Source organism: Schistocerca serialis, chromosome 2 (genome assembly GCF_023864345.2).
Source record: "Schistocerca serialis cubense isolate TAMUIC-IGC-003099 chromosome 2, iqSchSeri2.2, whole genome shotgun sequence".
Taxonomy (NCBI): domain Eukaryota; kingdom Metazoa; phylum Arthropoda; class Insecta; order Orthoptera; family Acrididae; genus Schistocerca; species Schistocerca serialis.
Window position 1 is genome coordinate 463,288,988 of NC_064639.1, and position 19,114 is coordinate 463,308,101.

Genomic DNA, 19,114 nt, shown 5'->3' on the forward strand with positions numbered 1-19,114 from the left:
GTTTTAGAAAAAATGTTCCTTCTATTTGCTAAAATTAACATAGAGGAGATGGATTGTTCCGTCTCCCCTTAAATGAAAGAATGCTCCATATGAGTTACAGAATCTCAATACATAAATATTTTTTTCTGGGTTTATACGAGCACTAAACAGAGAGGAAATCCTTTATAGTGATCAAAATATACACAACAAGGAATAGCAAGTAACTCAACTTTATATGTGTGACAGACTAGACAACTTTGGTTCTCCTGGACATGTGAAAGTAGAAATAAACATTCTGAACATGAATATATTGTGTGCACCTTCTCTCCTAAAACAAATCAGTCTGTGCCTATATCAGACAAAAGTATCTACATAAAGCACACATTGATGTTATGTATTCAAATAAAAGGATCTACATCAAAACAATTACTGTAGAAGAGCTCCCAGGAGAGAATTTTGTAAAATTCTGACAGGTTTTGTCAGTTGGCTAGACATTTCATACAAAGGTTGAGTGCAGTTCATTAATTTAAAATGTTTACCCACTTATTGTACTTATGACCTTTCCCGGATGTTCAGGACATATGAAGTTCCTTACTGCCTTTTCATTATAAAATTTTCCCTCTCTTTAATGCTGAATAATTCACATAGTTGTCAGGTATGGTGGTCTAGTGGTAAAGCACTTGACCAGAAACCAGGATATCATCAGACCAAACCCTGCCCAGGCTACGGAAATTTGCAGTCTGCCTTTAATCTAACCTTCAACTCTCAATTGTGTGAGGAGTCACCAGGAATGACTTGATTCAGATTCCACAGTAAATTGTACATTCCCTTTTTCTCCAGATGGATAACTGGAGTAGATTAGGGACACATCATGGCCAAAGCAGAATCCAACTGAAAGTCTTGCATTTGACCATTGAACCACAAAATATTAATTAATATTAATAATATTTATGGAATTGTAAGAAAATTGAGTGGTGTTGAATATTTAAAAGTGACAATATTTTAACCATACTGTATCAGTCTGGTTTCTTTACATCCAGAGATAACTGGATGATAATGAAGGAGGATACTGTCAAAATCACACTGAAGAGAGTCAAATGGCTTTTTTTGGCTTCATCCAATATGCTCTTTAAATTCATAACCAAAAATAGAGTAATATTGTTTCTAATCCAGATAATAATCTTTTGCTGATATTATTACAGACAGACAGCAAAAGATGAAATTTAGTCTACTGAAATGAACAGTGGGAGAAAAATTTACAAATCACATGTTTTTAGCTCCTTGGGAAATTAAAAACATGCAGTATCTTCATAGTACAAGGTGTCCCATTCAAAAGCCCCTGATTTCAAAGACACAGTAGACACGACAATGAAAAATGCACCACACTGTAGAGCATCTCAAAGAATTTATTTATTTATCATCATTATACCTCTACATGTGAACCATTTGTAGCACAAAGAATATCGAGTCTATATTCAATATCTTGCCAAGTTCTTTGTAACATTTCCTCTGTTATTGTTGCAATTGCATTAGTGATATGATGTCGCAATGTAGGAATATTGTCCACTTTGGTCGCATACATGCAGTCCTTCATGAATCCCCACATGAACAAATCAAGCGGCGTAATGTCAGGTGAACGCGATGGCCAGGCAATGGGTCATCCATGTCCAATCCAACTATTGGCAAATTTCCTATCCAGTAACTTGTGAACAGCCGTTGACCATTGCGGCGTAGCTCCAACTTGTCGTAAAATGATGTTGGGTTGCAAGTCTTGTCTCTGAGGGTACACAAACTGCTCCAACATGTCCAGATACACTGATCCATTCACTGTTTGTTTTGCAAAGAAGAACGGTCCAGCAATTGTCATGCATTACCCGCACCAGATGTTTAGTTTAAGGGCTATCACGAACATCTTTAATGACAATGTGCAGATTTGGCGAACCCCAAATCCAAACATTATGCCTACTAACCCTTCCTGATAGATGAAAGGTTGCCTCATCTGAGAATAAACATATTTCCAGGCATCCCTATCAATATGCTGCAGCATATCCACAGCAAATTGTTGTTGGTGTGGTTTGTCGTTTGGCATCAAATGTTGTAGAATTTGCACTTTGTAAGCACACATATGAAGATGCTGGTGAACTACCTGATGCAATGTTGATCGAGGTACATCAAGTTGCCTAGATGCTTGACGAATTGACTTACGTGGGCTTCTGAGAAACGTTTGTCTGATGTCCTCCACTGTCCCTTCTGAAACTCCATAACGTGCACCGCCAGAATATTTCAGAACACTTCCTGTTGCCAGAAACTTCCTATATCATTCCTTAATTGTTTTCACATCAAGTGGATCACATTCACACACGACGATAATTTCTTTGCACAGCAATCGACGATTTTGTTTCTGCAAACCACACTACTGGATGCGCGCGCTGCTGTGGAGTCACCATTTTCACTTCATGAGACCATTCTGTAGTCTGGCGACGATACATGCTACTTCTGACGTGGGAATATAAATTCTTTGAGATGCTCTACAATGAGGTGTATTTTTCATTGTGTTATCTACTGTCATTTTTCTCTCCTGGGTCCTTGAAATAAGGGAGGTTTGAGTGGGACACCCTGTATTATTAGTTGGAGAAAAAACTGACATTGTTATATTTTGTGAGAAGCACATTAGCAACACATTAAAAAATTCAAGCATATTAGTATATGGTAAACATTATTTTGTTGTACATAAACCAATATGACAACTTAGAACTTAGCAAATTATATAATTTTCACAGTAATGCTTACGTTGTTAGTATATTAAATAATGAGGCAATATTCTGATTATCATCACTACCAGCATAAAATTTGTGATGTCGGTCAGTCCTAAGCACATCCTTACGAACCATACTCGTAACGTAAGCCAGTTCATCGGTTACCTGTAACACCAGGTCAGTGTCATTAGGAACATTTTTAAAATTTTTACCAATATCAACAGTAATTTTATGTTTTACATTATATATCTTCTGAAATATTCCAATATTTTCCTTGACAGGGTAACATTAATGAAAAGCTCTGTAGCAAAGAATTAAAAATGTAGTAGGAGCACTATTATATTTTCTATACATAAATGATCTGGTGAACTGGGTGGGCAGAGAGCTCCAGTTGTCTGTTGATGACACTGTAGTGTTCAGGAAGATGTCAAAGTTTAGTAACTGTAGGATATTACAAGACTATTTAGACAAAATTTCTAGTTGGTATGATGAATGAAAGCTGGTTCTAAATTTAGAAAAATGTCAGTTAACATGGATGAACAAGAAAAACAAACTCATAATGTTCGGCCAGAGCATTAGTGGTGTCTTGCTTCAAACAGTCACGTTCTTTAAATATCTGGGTGTAATACTATAAAGCAATATGAAACGGAACAAGCATGTAAGAAATTATGGCAGAGAAGATGTACAGTTTATTGTGAGAGTTTTGGGAAAGTAGCGTTCACCTGTAAAGGAGACCACATACAGGATGCTAGTCTGACCTATTCTTGAGTACTGATTGAGTGTTTGGGATCCACATCAGGGCAGATTAAAGGAAGACATCGAAGCAATTCAGAGGTGAGCTGCTAGATTTGTTATCAGTAGGTTTGAACAACATACCAGTGTTACGGAGATGCTTCGGGAACTCAAATGGGATCATGTAAGAGAAAAAGTACCACCACTGCTGTATCTTGACAATGTCTTTATTGTCTCACAGGACTAGTTTCAGCGGCACATTACTGTCATCTTCAGGCTCCACCACTGCTAAAAGCATATTATATTTCCTTGGTGCATTTATTGTGAAGTCTTTGTTACCAGCACACATGGGATAGCTTTCCTTAGGAGTCTCCACACGACACTGTGTTGTCTCCAATGGGAGGAGAGGAGGGCAGGGGAAGGTGGATACGATGGAAGCCCTCAAATGACTGTGGATTCTTCCTCAAACATTTCTGACACAAACTGAGAGAACGTGGCAAATGGGAAGGCACAAGTCACGTGCACGGTATGGGATACATTGTCAGGCAGTAGGTTTCTGTAATATTCATTGGTGTGAGAAAAAGGCAGATATATCAGAGGCCCATTTATCCTCTGTAAACACCCTCCCTATCCACAAATACTTTCATGAATTGTCTGAAGAGTACTCTACGATGTGCAGAGTGCATAGATACCCAAGTGAGGCAGTAGCTCTAGAACCTCTAACAAAGTAGTAGTGCTGGATTGTATAACTGCTCCTCAGTTGTTGAATTGGTGCTCTGATGTACTGTGGCTTATCTATTCACTGTCACAATTCATAATACTTGATGGAAGCTCCTCTAATTAAAATGTAATTGCCCACAGCACTTTACACCAGAGGCAGGTATTTTACCTATATCATACTACAGCCATGTAAAAGCCAGTGCTTGCATGACTTCACAGATGGCCCTAAATATTAGTTCAACTGAGCTTATATTGGGCACCTTGTGCCATCCTGCACTTGACTGTCATATTGATGGCTCGTTCAAGCTCTAATGATATCCTTGTAATATGACACTCTAAACTTTTCAATTTGTCATGATACTAGGATCAACTACCATCTGTTTGCTTTTCATCTCCTCCCCCTCCCCCTCCTTCCCTACCCATGGTACTTGCCGATTGCATCAACTTAGAAGCTTCTATTTCATACAGAGTGGTGCGACTGCATACCTCAGCACGCGACATAAATTGCCAGGCGATAAATGTAAATCACTCCGACCTACCCTACCGACTTTAGAATCACTACTTGAAGGAAAAAAAAAAACAACACCACACACACAGTTCTATAACCTACAGTTTCCTTAATTATGTGTTATAACTGTAGTTCTCACACCTAAAATGCAGTAATAGATCTCAAGCAGACAAACTGGAACACACAAAAAAACGTGTATTTGCTGATGGTATCTTAGCTAGTTAAAAATACCATGCAAACATACTAAGACAACTTACTGAAATGAGATTAGCTATGGTATATAGTTTTTTCTCACAGAACACTACACACTATAACATTAGATTATAAAAGTCTACATCTTGGTCGCATGCTTCTTTATTAAACTGATACCGGTTTTGGTTTTGCAGCCATCATCAAATCTAACAATTACTGCACCAATACAAAGGTGTATAGTCAGTATATGACTGTGCTGATGATGTGCTTACAAGTCACTGCTGTATTTGTGTTATTTGACGATGGCTGCAAAGCCAGAAACTTATCAGTTTTAATAAAGAAGCATACATATAAGCCACCCGAAGTTCAGTGGCCACCTGAATATCTACCACCACACTCCCCTCACCCTGCCACTTGTACAGACAATTTTAACAGGTATCGTGCAATGTGAAAAGCTACCACCCATGATCAGAATGTTATTGTACTTGCAGAATTGGCTGAAGAAAACAGTTTAAGCCTCATTTTTTTATGCAAAAGATACGGGTACATTCAGGTCTGCTGCATGGAGCAGAGATTACAACGCAGATCGCTACTTCTTATCACAAAATTCTCAAAACCAGCCTCTAAATATGTGCAGAATAGTTCTACATGACTTTCCAAACAGCCAACACCAACCAGTCATTTATGAAGTGAAGTTTAAGATTTTGGTTATTCGATCCGTTTCTAAATGAAAATGAAATTTCGAATGAGCAAACTGGCAAAGGATTGATAAAGCTATCAGCTGGATACCAGTTTCATTTGAAAATTATGAATGATTTGTTGGTGCTGTAATCTTATCTGCAAAGAAATTTATACCAACTGGATACCATAACGAACATATATCGGGGCGGAGTTATGAATTCAAAGAACTTTGTGTGTCATATACCGTGGATGGCGAGATCCTGGTCTAGCTCATGAACTGAAGCAAAAACTGAATGAATCAAGAAGAGAGAAGGGGATCAAAACAACAACTGAGTTGGATTTTAAGAAACCAAGTTGACAGTCCTGGAGAATGGTGAAGAAGTTCGGTGGAAGTAGCCCAACAATTCATGCAGATTACTCAGTGACATCAGACCAAATAGCAAACAGAATTGTTTCACTCTTGAAAGCCCCATGAAACAAAAAACATACAAGAAAAATAAAAAAGGAAATTCATAGCATTTGACAAACAACATCTGCCGGTACACAATTCTCTCGGGACTTCACACCGAAGAAACTACAAACAGCCTTTCAGGATGTAAAGACAGACAAGTAATATGGTTTTGATGGGATGCACTCAAATTACTAAAACTATTGCTACCCTGAAACCAAAAAATCTCTCAGATAGAGTAGAAACTTATCGTCCAATAGCACTTTTTAGTTGTTGCGACAAACTTGTGGACACACCTCCATAAGACTGGGTAACCACAAGAATACTGGGAAACAAGCAGGTTTCATCCCGAACAGAAACTGCACAGACCAAATTCTAAGCCTAACTACACATATAAAAGCTGGATTTCAGAAACAACAGAAGTCTTCATAGACTTGACTGCTGCTAACAATACAGAGTGGAAAGAAGGGCTCTTATATAAGCTGATCACAGTCATCCCCTGCCAAACAATATAGAGACTAATCAATAAAATGCTCTCATCAGACTGTCACTTATGAATAGTGCAGGGTAATCTCATACGCGAAGAAGGAAAATAATGGACTACCTGGAGGGTTGGTATTATCCCTCTATTCTTTTCAACCTTTATATTTCTGACATATCTGAAACCAGCACAAAGAAGTTTGGCTATGGTGACGATCTAGGACTTGTGGTTCAACACAAAGAGTGATGAAAGCACTCTAAATTACAATCTCAACAAAATATGTAAATATTTCACCATGTGGAGACCCGTACCCCATCTCTCTAAAACTGAAACCATCAGTTTCTACTTAAACAATGAAGTAGCATGTTATAAACTGGTGATCAATATAAATGACACATTGCTTCCCTACCAGAGTCACTCAAATTATCTTGGAATGACTGCTGACAAGATGCTGTCTTTCAGGAAGTATCTAGAAAAACTTCTTGGAAATTAAGCACACGAAACAGCCTTATCCAAAAACTCTGCTGTACTAGCTGGGAAGCAACAGCAGATACACTTTAAACTTTGGTGGTCAGTTTAGTGTTTTCTGCAGCTGATTATTGTGCTTGTTGAAGAGTCCTCACATAAATAAGATTGACACTCAGCTCAGTAAAGAATAATTTCCATTTGTTTAATAACTATTCCCTTATGCTAGCTTCCAACACTCAGCCACATAGTTCCTCCTTGTTAAGAAGGCAGGAACCCTGCTGAAAGAATATTCTAAAATAATGAATAATCTTCAACTTCCCAACCATGAAAATATTCCTAGGTTGAGAACAAACCAACTTCCAGAAATCCACCTCTGAGACTGACTCTCAGCAGCTTGCTGATAACAACTTCAACGTTGACAGCAAATGGCATGAAATCTGGACTACACATGCTCCATTTGAAGTGTGATCTCTCACGGGCTCTCTCCAAGGGCTTTGAACTTCCACAGTATCACTGGGAGAACATAAATCGCATTCAAATAGGAAGTGGAGTGTGTGCGTACAACCTGCACAAATGGGGTAAAGCTGCTCATCCCAAGCTGAGACTGGAGCACTGAAGCAGACCATCTGGCACATTGTCGAGGAGTATACGCTGAGAGCTTACCTGTGTGATACAAATCACTTTCATGGCCACAATATCATGCCTTGACAAGATAAGCTGACTGGACATTAGAATATAACACCAGTTTTTTATGTATTACCTGTATTCGTGTGTCTATGTATCTTCTACATATTTTTGACTGTACTTCATGTGTAGTACCATACATTAATAAATAAATAAAGTAAGAAAGAAAGAAAGAAAGAGGTGTGTGATTAAGACACTGACTTTTCTAATCTAATCTGATACAGAGGTCATCAGTCTCCTCAGAAGGTCCAAATGGCACCATTTCGCAGACTATGAAATTATATATACTGCTTCAAACCAAAAGAAAATTGGCTGTCCCCATTACTAATGAAGGAATTTTCCCATCAGTTGGTGTCATATAGCTGATTACATATATTTTACAACCAACTGCTGGATAATGATTCCCTCCACATTTTCTATTCTTACAGTTTCATGTTAATGTAATCTACTTCCTTCCATAAGTGCACATCATCTTGGCCTTTTATTATCTCTTGCAATCCAACTAAGAACTTCTCTGGTCCATCTGCCAACCACTGGCTGAGCTCAATGTCCCACTTACATCCATTTCAAAGTCAATTGAAGTTTTAAGATTATCTATTCACTCCCCATGTGTGCAGCATAGTAAAAATGTTGACAGCGTGTTACCATAGTAGTTTGGAGGCAGTCAGGTGAGCATGGCATGGTGTAGCCAATAACAATCTCTCAACTGTTGGCATCTACAGAGCAAAATAAACTTTCTGTTGCAGATACAGCAGAAGTTTAGTTTAAAAAATCTCTATTTTGCTTACTGCTCCATGTCATTTTTACTAATTTTATTTATTTTGTTGTCAGTCTACTGATTGTTTCCAACTGCCCTACATTAAAAAAGGCAAATTGTTCTATGAATTCACCATTAACTACACAATTTTCTTTCTAAAATTTTGACTATTGATTATCTCAGTCTTATTATTTATTTGAAACTTACTGTATTTTGTACTTCCATTCATTGTTGAAGTTTATCAACACTGTAGGAAAATTTCGTCATCAAAAATGTGGCAGTACTGGCATTTTCCATTAACACTAATTGCTACTCTTTTTCCTCTCCTGAAACCCAGCTTGTTCTTTTGCTGAAGTAAAATCCAACTGCCCTCTCCCCCTCACTTTTTCTATGTACAGTCATTACACATCTAACCTATTCCTATCTTCTTTGAATGTCATAAATTGATTTTATGATTACTAAGTATGTAAAAATTAGACGTGTCAGGTAAGTATTGTAAGATAGTCCATACGCATAATAAGCAGTGGAGGATGTCAGAAAATATAAATATTACTAATAAATAAAATTATACTGTCATATGCATGTAGTAGTAATAAATTATACCTGTCCATTCTGCACCATGTTTTTCCAACAATCACGCAACGACTGGTATTCATAAGACTTCTTCTTCATATAGTCCATTCTCTCCTTCCCAGACATTCCTTCTGGATAAACATTTAATATATGCTTCCACACAACTTTCCTGTAAAGGCAAAAATTCATAGTCCACATAAGTAACTATCTTCCTGACTAATAACAGCTATTCCCTCTCTAGATACAGAAACACCACTAGAAAATTACTGCATAACTTACTCAAAAGCTGGAAAGTACAAGCTTTAACAGAAGGTTTATCTTATGAAATAGCTACAACAGTCACTGGAGTAATGGTAAATTTTACTTTATTTCTTCTCAATATGTATGAGTCAAATTAAGAGGTGAATACAATCTCTTGGTCAGCATAATGTGCATTATAATGGAAGTTGAAGAGCCCATATTGGTATCTTCTTCCAACATATTTGTCTAGAAACATTAACACATGAAGATTCTCATCTACATAATAAACAGGTAGAAGGGGACCTGGGAGAAGATCACTTTGGGTTCCACATAAATCTAGAAACAGGAAAAGCAATACTAACCTTATGACTTACCTTAGGAGATAAAGAGTGAAGTAAAAACCACATTTATATTTTTTGTAAATTCAAAAGAAAGTAAGTTTTGGACAATGTTGAATTGAATACACTCTTTGGTATTTTGAAATTATCATGGATAACATAAAGGGGGGGGGGGGGGGGGGGGGGGGGAAGGCTAGCTGCAACTTACATACGAAGCAGATTACTGTTATATGAGTAACAAGACATGAAAGAGAGGCAGTAGTTCAGACTGGAGTGAAGCTATCCCCATTTTATTCAATCTGTACATTAATCAAGCAGGACAGGAAACCAACAAGAAATTTTGAGAGGGAATTAAAATCCAGAGAGAAGAAATAAAAAAATTTAAGTTTGCCAATAACATCATAATTATGTCAGGAACTGAAATGATCTTGGAAGATCAGCTGAATGGAATGTATAGTGCCTTGAAATGAAGTTATAAGACAAACATAAAAGTAAAACAGGACTAATGGAGAGTAATCAAATTAAATTATGTGATGCTGAGGGAATAAGACAAGAAATTAGAAACTAAAAATCGTAGATATGTTTTTCTGTTTGGACAGAAAAATAACTAGCAATGGTTGAAGTAAAGAGGGCATAAAATGCAGACAGCAAGAAAAGGGTTTCTGAAAACGAGAAATTTGTTAACACTGGATATAAATTTAAGTGTTAGAAAGTTTTTCCTGCAAGTATTTATATAGGGTATAGCCTTTTATGGAAATGAAATGTGGATGATAAAGAGTTCAGTGAAGCAGAAAACAGAATGTGGTGCTACCAATTACATGGGTAGATTGGATAACTAATGAAGAGGTACTGAATTGAAATGAGAAAACAAATTTGTGGGTGTCAGTTGACTAAAAGAAGGGTCTGCTTAATGGGACACATGCATCAAAGATTAGTTAATTTGGTAATGGATAGAATGGGAGAGGGGTTTAGTCTTCTTGAGGAAGACCAAGGCTTGACTGTAGTGACCAGGTTCAAGTGGGTGTAGGCTGCAGTAATTATGCAGAGGTGAAGAGACTTGCACACATTAGACTAGTGTGGAGAGATGCATCTAACAAATTTCTGGACTGAGGACCACAATAACATCACTTTATAATACATGTTCAAACTATTATTCTACACAAGAAATGTCACTTGTATCCTGGGTACTGTCACATATTTGGGATTTCCTCTTTGAGAACTGCTCGACAGGTTCAGAGAAGAAAAGGATCACCTAACTGAAGATTACCACCCAGTTTCCATGAGTGTGTCCATAAGCATAGAAGAGCAGAATAGGTCATGAGAGGAGAATAATAAAATCACCATAAGATAACTGTCCTGCAAAATTTAGTTTGAACCACCAAAAATGGAAGGAATCATTTCTACAGAACTTAGACAACAAAGATTATTAGATCGTCTCAGGCTAATCGATAGATATGCATAACAGTCTGTCTAAAGGACTAATGGCTGGCAGAGTTCAGAAACAGAAGGTTTGAGATTCTTGATGCGCTCAAAGTAACTGATGGAAGTAATATGGACAACACTATTACTTCTCTACTTGGCAAATAGTTGCAGTTCATCTACTAATAAAGCTATGATAATTATGAGAAGTAAGAAAAGATAGATATTATTGAAGAAAAGAGTCACATTAAACATGGGTCTAGGCATTGTGGTCTACTTTCATCAGAGGTGGTAGGCCAATACATATTTCTCATACATCTCTCGTCAACAAGTTATTGCAGGGTTTCCATCATCTGATGGACAAAGAAATCATAAATGTTCAGATTTTGTTTATCTGCTGGGTAAATTTATCAAAAAGTCTGAAGGGTACTCCGGGAATAGCAGAAGATGAGAAATCTAGAAAAAACCAAAACCAAGGAAAATTTCAGAAATATTGCAATTTGCTTCAGGGCTGATAATGAAGAATAAAAATTTAGTCATAAAAGGGAGAACATTTGAGCTGTTACTTTCACAACCCCCTTCTTCTTCAGTACGCCATATATTAAACAGAAAGCATACACTGAAAAGAATTTAATTTCACAGAATTTTTTCCAAGATGCATAGAGCAAGATAGAACGCTGATTTCATACATCTACATTTATATCTACAAATATACTCTGCAAAACACCATGTGGTGTTTGGCAGAGGGTACCATGTACAACTACTATTCATTTCCTTTCCTGTTTCACTTACAAGTGGAGGGAGGGAAAAATGACTGTCTATGTGCCTCCATGAGCGCCCTAATTTCTCTTCTCCTGTGCCCATGGACCTCTGGCAATAGAATTATTCTGCAGTTACCTGCAAAATGCCTGTTGTCTAAATTATCTTAATGGTATAAATATCTCAATAGTGTTCTGTGAAAAGAATGCCATCTTCCCTCCAGGGATTCCCATCTGAGTTCACAAAGCATCTCTGTAACAGCTGTGCATTGATCAAACCCACTGATACCGAATCTAGCAGCATGGCTCTAGATTGCTTTGTTGTCTTCCTTCAATCTAGTGTGGTGGGAATTCCAAACACTTAAGCTGTACTCAAGAATGGGTTGCACAAGTATTTTATATGCAGTCTCCCTTGTAGGTAAGCTACACTTTTCTAAAACTCTCTCACTAAACCAAAGTCAATCTGTGACAAAGCAAGCTGGTAAAATTTCAATTCCCCTCTTGTTTTGCCATATCTGCCTCCTTAAATTCGTTTTGTTAGTTTTAACTATTTACCATTAGCATAAGTGAATATTATCTGCATTTCCATAAAAGAGAAAGGTTAGCCTGCAGTTTTAAAGAATATAACACCAGATCTAATTTCATGCTTAGTTTTATGTATGTAATTAATTTTCTAATTTATTTTGACTATTCCTAGTTAGTTTCTTTCAACATACGGCGAAATCAGTAATTGTTTCATAACAAATTGTATTGTTGACATATAAACAAATATAAATTCTGTACTAATTATGAACATTTGGAAGACAAAATACTAGTAATCTTAAAGTATCTATTTGGCTCTACTTGAAAACATGTTAATCGAATGAGTTAAGTTTTAATTGCAATTCCTGTAGTTAACTTTTAACAATGTTTCCGCCATCCACCTAACCTTTGTAACCTCTTGGTTCGTCCCTATGAAATCCCCAAACCACCTTCCCTACCCTCTGGCTCCTACCCTTGTAACCGCCCCCAGTGTAAGGCCTGTCCCATGCACCCTCCCACCACCACCTACTCCAGTCCTGTAACCCGTAAGTTGTACACGAGCAGAGGCAGAGCCACATGTGAAAGCACCCATGTGATTTACCAACTGACATGCCTACACTGTGAAGCGATCTATGTGGGAATGACCAGCAACAAACTGCCCATTCGCATGAACGGACACAGGCAGACAGTGTTTGTTGGTAATGAGGATCACCCTGTGGCTAAACATGCCTTGGTGCACGGCCAGCACATCTTGGCACAGTGTTACACCGTCCGGGTTATCTGGAAACTTCCCACTGACACCAACCTATCAGAACTCCGGAGATGGGAACTTGCCCTTCAATATATTCTCTCCTCCCGTTACCCACCAGGCCTCAACCTCCACTAATTTCAATTTGCCGCCCCTCGTACCTCATCTGTCATTCAACAACATCTTTGCCCCTGTACATCCGCCTCGACTGTCATCTCTACCCAAGCTCTTTGCATTTACATATGTCTGCCTGTGTCTGTATATGTGTGGATGGATATGTGTGTGTGCGGACGAGTGTATCCCTGTCCTTTTTTCCCCCTAAGGTAAGTCTTTCCGCTCCCGGGATTGGAATGACTCCTTACCCTCTCCCTCAAAACCCACATCATTTTGTCTTTCCCTCTCCTTCCCTCTTTCCTGATGAAGCAACCTAGGGTTGCGAAAGTTTGAAATTTGTTTGTGTGTTTTTTATTGTCTCCTGTCAACATACCAATGCTTTCGTTTGGTAAGTTACAGCATCTTTGTTTTTAGATATATGTTTCCCACGTGGAATGTTTCCCTCTATTATATATATATATATATATATGAGAGAGAGAGAGAGAGAGAGAGAGAGAGAGAGAGAGCAGTCCTTTCACTCTTCCTAGAGCTCTCATGATGATATCCTAGTCTCTGATGAACACACACACACTCGAAGACAATGTACTGGGCTCTATTACCTAAGAAGTCTTTGAGCCACTCACATATCTGGGAAATTTAACATAAGCAAACGAATGTTTACCTTATGGTAAATGTCATCCATAGTTACAATGTAGAGTTACTTATGACAAACATCACAGTGCCAGGCATCTCAGAGAAACATTGTTAAGAATTATCTGATGCAACCTTGCACGTTCATAGAGGTGAAATTCTGAGAGAGTGCTGTGATATTTACTACTCATAATATTAATGAACTTGTAAAATATTCACAATAAGGCAATCCTGTGTGCTACACAGTTGTTTTCTGTGAGTCAGTGTTTATATAGCATCTTGCACTTTTCATTTTGTAGCTCTGATTATTAATATCACCTACAGCATCATTTAAAGACACTACAGCTAGACCCTCCCTCCCCCTTCCCCCCTCCCCTCCTCTCCCCTCTGCTATCAGGTGAAGAGTTGCTGGGTTCCCATTAAAAGGTTGGGTGTGAACGACACACAGGAAGTGGCTACTAGAGTAGTAGAGTATGTGTAGCTTGCATAAAGTTTTTTCTTTTTCTTTCTTTCTTTCTTTTTTTTTTATAGATTAAAGAAACTCGTACCTGAGGTCAGAGACAAACTGTGCATCAAAATCAAAGTTACATCAGCCACAATCATCTCAGAGAATGCTCACCCTTTCAGACTGAATATAGGAAAGGTTAATATGACATCAGTAATCTGTAGGATCATCCAAGGAGAGATCCAGAATTAACAGCGATTACTGAAAGTTATAATGCTCAAATAGTGTTAGGAACAGAAAACTGGTTGAAACCAGAAGTAAAGAGCAACAAAATCGTAAGTCAAAATTGGAATTTTTATTCATAAGGCTAGGTTAGTCATGTCAGGAGCTGTAGCGGTAAAATATTTCAGAGAAGACTTACAGAATATTGTTAGTGATTTTCCCAATCATGCTACAGTGATAGGAGGCGACTACAGTGTCCCATTTAGAGTCATACTACCAAAACAGGTGCCAGAGACAGGGATTTTTGAAACATTATTCTGAATGTCTTGTCCGAAAATTACTTTGAGCATATAATTAGAGAACCAAATTGTGAAGGTTATGTCTTAGATCATCTAGTACAAATAGACCTGAACTTATTGAATCAGTTAACTTATAGGTAGGCATTGGTGATCATAGGGCTGTGAAACCAATTATAACTAAGGGTTTTACAAGGAATGTTAAGAAAGGTAGGAGAATATTTTTGCTCAGCGTGGCTGACAGGAAACAAATTGCACAGTATCTGAGTAGGGAGAATCATATATTTGGCACTGAGGATCAAGATTTGTAACACAGATGGGAAAAATACGAAGAATTGCCTTAGACAAGTGTGTTCTGAGCAAGGCCATAAGGCATATGAAAGACCCACCGTGGTTTGACATCCATGTTAGAAAACATAAGTAAACTAAGACAGGTTCATCACAGATTCAAGAGAAGTCAAATGAAAGCTGAACTATGTGAAGAATGAGTGTAAGAAGAGCAGCCAGAGAAGTGTTCAATACTATAAACAAAGTGTGTCACAAATACAGTTTGTAGTAAAGAAGTAATAAGTGAGATCATTAAGCCTAATGCAGAAGTTTTATTTCATGCTGTGGTCTTCAGTCCTGAGACTGGTTTGATGCAGCTCTCCATGCTACTCTATCCTGTGCAAGCTTCTTCATCTCCCAGTACATACTGCAGCCTACATCCTTCTGAATCTGCTTAGTGTATTCATCTCTTTGTCTCCCTCTACGATTTTTACCCTCCACGCTGCCCTCCAATACTAAATTGGTGATCCCTCGATGTCTCAGAACATGTCCTACCAACCGATCCCTTCTTCTAGTCAAGCTGTGCCATGAGCTCCTCTTCTCCCCAATTCTATTCACTACCTCCTCATTAGTTATGTGATCTACCCATCTAACCTCAGCATTCTTCTGTAGCACCACATTTCGAAAGCTACTACTCTTCTTGTCCAAACTATTTATCGTCCACGTTTCACTTCCATACATGTCTACACTCCATACAAATACTTTCAGAAACGACTTCCTGACACTTAAATCTATACTTGATGTTAACAAATTTCTCTTGTCCAGAAACGCTTTCCTTGCCATTGCCAGTCTACATTTTATATCCTCTCTATGTCAGTCATCATCAGTTATTTTGCTCCCCAAATAGCAAAACTCAATTACTACTTAAAGCGTTTCATTTCCTAATCTAATTCCCTCAGCATCACCCGATTTAATTGGACTACATTCCATTATCCTCGTTTTGCTTTTGTTGATGTTCATCTTATATCCTCCTTTCAAGACACTGTCCATTCCATTCAGCTGCTCTTCCAGGTCATTTGCTGTCTCTGACAGAATTACAACGTCATCGGCGAACCTCAAAGTTTTTATTTCTTCTATATGGATTTTAATTCCTACTTTGAATTTTTCTTTTGTTTCCTTTACTGCTAACTCAATATACAGATTGAATAAAATCGGGGATAGGCTACACCCCTGTCTCACTCCCTTCCCAACCACTGCTTCCCTTTCATGTCCCTCAACCCTTATAACTGCCATCTGGTTTCTGCACAAATTGTAAATAGCCTTTTGCTCCCTGTATTTTACCCCTGCCACATTCAGAATTTGAAAGAGAGTATTCCAGTCAACATTGTCAAAAGCTTTCTCCAAGTCTACACATGCTAGAAATGTAGGTTTGCCTTTCATTAATCTATTTTCTAAGATAAGTCGTGGGTTAGTATTGCCTCATGTGTCCCAACATTTCTACGGAATCCAAACTGATCTTCCCCAAGGTCAGCTTCTACCAGTTTTTTATTTGTCTGTAAACAATGTGTGTTAGTATTTTGCAGCTGTGGCTTATTAAACTGATAGTTCGGTAATTTTCACATCTGTCATCACCTGCTTTCTTTGGGATTGGAATTATTATATTCTTCTTGAAGTCTGAGGGTATTTCACCTGTCTCATACAACTTGCTCACTAGATGGTAGAGTTTTGTTAGGCCTGGTTCTCCCAAGGCTGTCAGCAGTTCTAATGGAATGTTGTCTCCTCCTGGGGCCCTGTTTCGACTTAGGTCTTTCAGTGCTCTGTCAAACTCTTCACACAGTATCTTAGAACTGGGTTTCCATCTGAGCTCTTGATAGTCATGCAAGTGGTTCTCTTTTCTCCAAAGGTCTCCTTAATTTTGCTGTAGTCAGTATCTATCTTACCCCTAGTCATATGTGCCTCCACATCCTTACATTTGTCCTCTAGCCATCCCTGCTTAGTCATTTTGCACTTCCTGTCGATCTCATTTTTGAGACATTTGTATTTCTTTTTGGCTGCTTCATTTACTGCATTTTTGTGTTTTCTCCTTTCATCAATTAAATTCAATATCTCTTCTGTTACCCGAGGATTTCTATTAGCCCTCATCTTTTTACCTACTTGATCCTCTACTGCCTTCACTATTTCATCTCTCAAAGCTACCCATTCTTCTTCTACTGTATTTCTTTCCCCCATTCTTGTCAATCATTCCCTAATGCTCTGTCTGAAACTCTCCACAACATTTGGTTCTTTCAGTTTATCCAGGTCCCATCTCCTTAAATTCCCACCTTTTTGCAGCTTCTTCAGTTTTAATTTACAGTTTATAACCAATACATTGTGGTCAGAGTCCACATCTGCCCCTGAAATGTCTTACAATTTAAAACCTGGTTCCTAAATCTCTGTCTTACCATTATATAATCTATCTGATACCTTTTAGTATATCCAGGATTCTTCCATGTATACAACCTACTTTTGTGATTCTTGAACCAAGTGTTAGCTATGATTAAGTTATGCTCTGTGCAAAATTCTACCAGACGTCTTCCTCTTTCATTTCTTAGCCCCAATCCATATTCACCTACTATGTTTCCTTCTCTTACTTTTGCAAGTGGTGAAAGTGCCGCCCTACCACACTATACCGCGTAAGGTTCTATAAACAATTCTTCAGTTATTTAAGAAACCAGAAAGGTAACAACCAGTACAATGGTCTGGAACCTAGCTAAAACATTAAATGCATGCTTCTTCTCAACAAAGTTGAACAAACTGTACCAACAACCAAATGTAGACATCTGTACCAACAACCAAACTTAGACATCTGTACCAACAACCAAATGTAGACATCTGTACCACGCCAAATGCCGAACAGTTACCTTAGTGTTATCAAAATTGCCACGTGTCACTATTGCTACAATCAGAGTAATGGATTTTGGTTGAAAATTTTTATCACAATTGTTTTTATTCTTCAAACCTGCAAACAACCATCCAGGCTTTCTGTTGCAAAACTCCTGACGGGCACATTTTTTATTATACACCAGTTGCATAACAATGGTTCACTTCAAAATTTAAGATTTTTGTTGATATAGGATTGTTTTACTACTAGAAAAGGTAAGAAACACTGAAGGAAATGTTGGTTATGCATGGTTTTGGTTGCATTAAATTCCATATTGTTTGCACATCTCAAAGTACATTAACATTGTGTTGTAATACAATAGGAATCAGATGTAATAAAGATACACTCTGTCTGGGTAAATTTTTATGCTTATACAAATACTTTTGCTACAGCCTGTCTTCAGATGTGAACAACTTTCCTTATAGTTCAGTATGGTAAACTTAACAGATTCTTCACCTTGCTGATACATTGCAATTCACAGTGATTAGGTATGATTTGCTTTATGATTTTTTATTTTTTTATTTGAGTACAGCCACTATATGATCAGGTTTATATTATAGTGCAATCTTCTCCTGTTTCAGATATGGACCTGACAATGGCCCATAAGAAAGGTCAAAACTGATAATCCAAATAAACCAAAAAAGTGACCCAGTTGGAGTCTGTATTTCTGCATGATACTGAAAATAGTTGCAGCATCCACAGACACATCTACATTTCATAAACTATTTTTTTAATATCATTTGAGACATTTCACAGTTTAATCTCTAATTCTTAGGTACTTTCAGTCTATAGTTGGTCTACAATATCTGCATAGGTGTCCATTTGAGTGATGACATAGTGTTACATCAGGATGCTGCCACTACCTTTTAGTTTCATACTATCTGTACATACTCTCAGTTGTTAGCTATGGAATTCTTTTATGAGGAACAAATGCATAAAATACGAAGACAATTTTCAGACTAGAGAAAAGGGCTGCAAGAAATTAAGATTATACAATAAATTTCTTGAAGAGATTACAGAGATTATTAAAACGATCTTATTTAACCCTCTAACCATGGGTGATCTTCCTACTTTTTTGTATAAAATCAAAAGACATTTTTATTCAATAGTACAAATAGTAGTTAGGATAGGATTATGGAAATACAAGAAGAGAACTGAAAACTTACTTTAGAGTTTATTTTTAAGTGACATTTAATGCAAATGATATGGGAAACAC

General features: G+C 37.6%; 1 protein-coding gene across 1 annotated transcript in view; it reads right to left on the reverse strand.

Moving 5' to 3' along the window:
- Positions 1-19,114, reverse strand: part of LOC126457368 (uncharacterized) — a 97,403-nt gene that overhangs the window by 34,087 nt on the left and 44,202 nt on the right. The window contains exons 5-6 of the mRNA XM_050093611.1: positions 9,010-9,148; positions 2,770-2,900 (exon numbers count right to left, since the gene is read on the reverse strand). Of these exons, the coding sequence (XP_049949568.1) occupies positions 2,770-2,900; positions 9,010-9,148 (270 nt within the window). The remainder of the gene's footprint in view (positions 1-2,769; positions 2,901-9,009; positions 9,149-19,114) is intronic.